A 6315-nucleotide genomic window follows, 5' to 3' on the forward strand; every position below is an offset into this window, starting at 1 on the left:
ACACTTGTTTATGTCCCAAGAGTCCCAGGTCCAGAGAGGAATGGTTACATAATTTTTAACAGTGTGTAAGATGTTCATAAGAATTAAAAAGTCCATTATCCAGTTAGTTCTTTCATGTACACATTTATTTTCCATTTTTGTCATAATCAGATTATCTATAACCTTTGTGTTTTTATTCAGAAATGAGCATGCCAACACCCATTTTACAAAGTTGTGAGGATAAAATTCAGGTATTTCAAGAAGCCTAGCAAATCATGAGAATAAGTGTTGTGATAAATTCAAACACTACTTAAGAAAATTGGAATTTACATTCTGTAACAACATGTCACGAGCTCATAGTATCTATATAAAACATACAAGGAACTGAGTCTCTGAAACAATGCCAAAGATTATAGAAATTCTGATTACTTTGTTTCTAAGAGAATTTAGAAAAACATAAAAATAAAAAAGCATATAAATATCTTTGTTTTTATAACTTAAAGGATACTTTATTGTTTCTATAATCAAAACCACATAAATAAGATCTAACATGTTTAGTGTATACTGTCACCCATGTACAATTTTTTAAAAAATTAATATTTTGAGACCAACATGGCTATTAATTTCTGTACAATGGCAACTCAACGTGGTAAACTGGATACTTCATTCCAAACATGGTAAGAGTTAGAATTGGACATGAATGGGAATGCAGAAGCTCTTCAGTTAAGTAAAGGGTTGTATGATTTTTAAATATACACATGGAAGCACTTGATACACTCCACTCTTTCTGTTGACATTACAAATTAATTTGGAATTTAATTAAGTTGTTACTTCATTGAGAAAAGCTCTATCTTTTTTGTCATATTTTTAAAAGCATCTTTTACTTGTTTGTTTCTAAGTGTGTAAATGAAGGGGTTCAACATGGGTGCCACCGAAGTGCTGAGCAGAGCTATTCCTTTATTTAAAGCAACTCTTTCATTTCCAGATGACTTCACATACATGAAGATGCAGCTGCCATAAGAAATGGACACCACAACCATGTGTGAAGAACATGTAGAAAAGGCTTTCTTTCTCTGTTGAGAAGATGGGATTCTCAGAATAGTCCTGATGATGTTTGTGTAGGAAAGGCTCACTAACACCAGTGTAACCAGGAGTGTCAAAATGGCAGAAAGAAGCGCCATTAATTCTATTACGTGTGTGTCTGTGCAGGAGAGCTGAAGTATAGGAAAAACATCACAGAAGAAGTGATCTACAGTGTTGGCTGCACAGAAATCAAGCTGAAGCCCCATGATGAGAGGAGGAAATATTATCAGGAAACCAGACAACCAGGAAGCAAAGACCAGCAAGTTGCAAATTCTGCTGCTCATTATGGTCATGTAGTGCAGGGGTTTGCAAATGGCCACATAGCGGTCATAGGACATGGCGGCCAGAAGAAAAAATTCAGTTGCTCCCAAGAGAATAGTGAAAAATAGTTGTGCTGCACAGTCATTATATGAAATGGTTTTATCCCCTGTGGCCATACTAACAAGGAATTTGGGGATACAGACAGTGGTGAATGTAATTTCTAAAAATGAGAAGTTTCGTAAGAAGAAATACATGGGTGTCTTGAGATGAGAATCCAGTAGCGTGAGTGTGATGATGGTTAGGTTCCCAGTAACACTCAGCATATATGTGAGAAAGAGAAGCACAAAAACGACCACCTGCAGTTGTAGATCATCTGTTAATCCAAGAAGAATGAATACTGTCACCACTGTGTGGTTCTTCATAGCTAGGTTCTGATTGCCCAAAATAGGAAAAGAAAATTAGAAATGAAGGGAAAAAAATCTGAACAAGATAAGTGAAAGTCTTTATAAGAATACTAGTATTCACACTTAAACAACCCTCAACAAGTGCTATTCTCTGGTAGTAACCTATACAATTTTTCTCATATATTTTTTACCTGACATCTCACTAAATATATCCAAGATTTTAGTTGCTGTAGTTATTCAGTTTAATAAAAGCCCATAAACTTAAGTATTACAAATGAATAATATGTTCAACAAAGTTATTTAAGTGCAAAATCAAATATACACAAAATTATCATAATATTTAAATTTGTATTTCTGTATTATACTTGGATCCTTCTCAACATATTTATCTTCTATTATATTATTGGTGATAATGCGGTGACACATTCTTCATTGTTCAACAAAAAGGCTGCATTAATTACATGCTCTCCATAGACTTTGCTAATTTTTGTGTAAGATTTTATCAGTCAACTCTAAAGAGACACATGGTGGACTGACTTCACATTTTTAGCTGAGATACAGTAGGATTTTAATGCCCTCATGAAACTTCTGAAAGCCCTGTGCTTTGCATCCTCGAGACCATTTTTACTTCTGCCTTCTGGCTTGTCCTGAACTTGAGCTTGCTCAACTTTTTCTGTGACATCCTCATATTTTTATAATATGAATGCTATATTTTACAAATTTCCTATTAATATTGGCTTTGATGACAAATCACAGCTGTAAGAAGCTCACTTACCTTGAGTGTTCTCTTTTTTCTGATATCCATCTTAGTAAGTAGAGATCATATTTTCATTTTTGATGTTCGTATTAATCACATAGCATGTTTTTCTGAATATTTGCAGTGACACAGAGAAAGGCTGTACAAGATAAAATGTTGGGTATATCCAGTAGTTTTGTTAGTGTCATTCATTGTCTTGCCTGCTGCTCCCCACCCATAGTTTGCCTCTTTCCTTCTCTGTGTTAGTCACAAACCTCCTCAGTTGTCTTTCTCATTTAGAGTAAAAAAATTAAAAACTTATAGTAACTTTCTGAGTTATTTTATTTCTTTTTTCCAGAAATTCTTGGTTATTCATGTTTTCACCTGAAAAACCTATTCCAAAGTTTTAGATAATATAATAAATTGTATTAGAACATTTTTATGTTTTGAAAAATACCAGTTCTAGTGTGAAAAAATATAGCTCTAGGAATTTTAAATTATTACTAGATAAGCAAGATCTTCTAACCTCACTTTATTACTTTTTAACTTTGTACCCTTTTATGTGTCTTCATCTGATCATTTTCTAAAAGTGTCTGAATATCTATATCCTGAACATATAAATACAATGCTTATTATATTTGTACACATGAGTGAGACATTCTGAACTTCAAAGTCACAATCTATCTTAAAGGTCAAAGAGACAGAAAAACTTCATTCTGTGAAATATGAGTTATATGATGGTAAGTTCAGAAACAGTCCACACTCCAGTGGAAAACCACACATCCAGTTACAAATTGGCTTTTCCATAGAAAAGACACAAAGTTGGGTGAAAAAGAAAGAGGGGTGGATCTGGGAAGAGCTGGGGGAGTGAAAGTGAATATGATCCAAATTCGTGATATGAAATCCTCAAAGAACCATTAAAAATATATCAAAAAGGGTGTTTAACTTCTTTTTGGGCCCAATTAGTATATTCATCTGTTTGTCAACAGTGAGGTCAAAAGACTGAAGATAGCAAGATTTGGCAAGGTTGCAAAGTAACCCCTCCCCTCCCTGTCCCTTCTCTCTTTCTCTGTCTCTTTGAGTCTCACTGGATATGACCACTTTGGGAACACTCTTGATGTCTATCACAAGAAGAGTAATACATAATTTGACTCAGCAGTTGTATTCCTGTCTTACTGTCAATGGAGATGAGTACTTACGTCCACCAACATCTGTGGACAAGACAGTCATTAAACCAAAGTAACATTTCAGCAATAAAAGAATTGTGTTACAGTCCTCGATAGCATTATGATACAAAAGCAAAAATGAACATTTTACTGCTATCAACAACTATATCACAAATGAGACACTCACCCTTTCATTATGATCTCTCTACTTCTGTGCAGCTTACAAAACCCCACACTAGTGTAGGCAATAGCAGGTAAAGGTTTAGGGCAACAAGAAAGAATTCAGGCAGAAGGAAGATCAGTGATAGTCCATGCCATATCAGACAAAACGGATAATAGTTAATGTACAATGTTAATATCTGTACTTATTTTAGTATGATCTTTTCACTTTTATTTTCTTAAAGAAAAAATGAGATAATTTTATGTCTAACATTTTGCTTAAATTTGAATTTAAATAATAAAGAGCTATTATAAACTATTTAGCAGCATTAGTGTGCTTCTCAACCCCATAAAAAAGTATTTGCTAGTTGACAGTAAAATAGTAATAACTATCAAATGGTCCTCTGTGTATTGGTGACTTATTAGAAAATTCACTGGTGAGATAAGAGATCCTTTTAGAAAATGAAAGTGTGTGGAAATTTAAACATATCATTAATATAACTTTGATAAATATGAAAAAAAACCTTCTCAAGTTCAGAATGAACTTTTTTCCCTATCATATTTTAACGTTTGCAACCATCATGTATAATAGAAGTATATGAATTATAATTATCAGATGAAAAATACTCATTTAATAACAGTTTTATTTACTGTGAAGAGTATCTGTCAAAACATGATTCACTAAAAATGAAGTATCAGCTCTCACAGTGCAATTGATGTCTACAGTGCAACTTTAAAAAGTACACATGTGTGCTATAAAAATCAATTCCAGTCTTATATACTATTTCAATGAATATAACAGTAATTTTCTTCTACTAGGCTTGCAACTACTTAACAAGACTAAAATAAAGCTATATTTTCTAAACCTTAGTTTTTTTCTGTGATAATTTTATTTTCAATCATCTTTTTATGTAAGTCCCAGAATAGAGGCATTTTCTGAATGTTTCATATCCAGTGTATTGTAGATTGCTTTAGCACATATTCTTGTCTTGACTTCTTATCCAAAACTGCTACAGTATCAGACATACACATATTCAGGATGTTCAGTCCAAAGGTTTCAGCATGACAAAAAGTCTTATCAACCCTCACTTCACATGATTTCTTATTGAAGAAGCAATGTTCTCCAATTTCCTTTAAACCAGGACATAAACTACTTGATTATTTGTAAGATCTATTTTGTTTAAGATGGAAAAGAAGGCAACAGAAATTATATACTTCCTTTTTTCTGTGAAAATACTTCCAGCCAATATGAATGGTAGTTTTTAAGATTGCAGGAGCTGTAATTCTTTTGTATACTGAATCACTAGTCTCTAGAGGATTTAAAGGCTTAAAAATTAACAAGAGAAGAAAGCAATTCCCTGGATACTATTGTGCTGTCATTAATATATTAAAATAGTTTTATTGAGTGAAGAATGTTTATAATCCATAATCATGTTTGAGTAGCTTTATGTTATAAACTATAACAAGCCCAACTCCTCTTACATTTCCCCACAAAATACATTTCAAATAAGAAAAATGAAATATAATAATACATAGTGTAGAAATATGAAAAGGTATTACTAAAACTTTGAGTTAAGATTCATTGAATAAACAGCTCATATTGTGCCTCCCTAGTTAAGCCTGAGTTAGGGAGTCAGATGCAGTTATCTAGAAACCAAGGCCTGTCACCACTGATAAAGAAAAAGAAGGGGTGGATACCCTAATTGTCATCAGAGAGCCCTTATCCACTAACTGATGGAAGCAGATGCACAGATCCACATCCAAGCACTGGGCTGATTGCCAGGAGTCCTTCTGATGAAAGGGAGAAGGGATTGTAAGAGCCAGGGGGGGTCAAGGTCAGGACAGGGAAACCCACAGAAACAGCTGACCTGAGCTTTTTAGAGCACATGGACTCTGGACCAACAGTTGGGAAGCCTGCATGGGACCGACCTAGGCCCTTTGCATGTGTGTGACAGTTGTGTAGCTTGGTCTGTTTGTAAGGGTCCTAGCAGTGAGATCAGGACCTGTCCCTGTCCCTGCTCCCTGTAGCTGGCTTTTGGGAACCTGTTCCTCATGCTGGATTACCTAGCCCAGCCTATATGCAGGGGGAGGATCTCGGTCTACCTCAACTTGAAGTGCCCTGCTTTGTTCAAGCCCATGGGAGGCCTGCCCCTTTCTGAATGGAAATGGAGGGGGAATAGATGGGGAGGAGGATAGATAGGAGTGGGGGTGGAGGGAACAGTAGAAGAGGAGTGAGGGGAAACTGTGGTCAGTATGTAAAATAAATGGAAAAAGTGTTAATTAAATAATTAAAAAAAAATTTAAGCAGCAGAATCATGACTGGTTGAAGAAAAATGAGGCCAATCCTGAATACTTGAATACAAGACAACATGCTTGCATCTAACTGCATATGTTACCATTCAAACAACAGAAAATTATGTTAAGTGAATGTAAAATTTTATATTTCTACTGTTAAGTATTTCAACACTATCTGTGGTAACATAATTTTAAAGATCACTGTGGCAACATATAAAAAAACATATAAAAA

At 34.4% G+C, this 6315-nt stretch overlaps 1 protein-coding gene across 1 annotated transcript; it reads right to left on the minus strand.

The window, feature by feature from the left end:
* Positions 1-806: 806 nt before the first annotated feature.
* On the minus strand, positions 807-1745 carry LOC128120080 (olfactory receptor 6C74). Its single transcript, XM_052753834.1, has one exon. The coding sequence runs from the start codon at positions 1743-1745 to the stop codon at positions 807-809; it is 939 nt and encodes a 312-aa protein (XP_052609794.1).
* Between the last annotated feature and the right edge of the window lie 4570 nt (positions 1746-6315).

Source organism: Peromyscus californicus, unplaced genomic scaffold (assembly GCF_007827085.1).
Source record: "Peromyscus californicus insignis strain IS unplaced genomic scaffold, ASM782708v3 Scaffold_24__1_contigs__length_46423439, whole genome shotgun sequence".
Taxonomy (NCBI): Eukaryota; Metazoa; Chordata; class Mammalia; order Rodentia; family Cricetidae; genus Peromyscus; species Peromyscus californicus.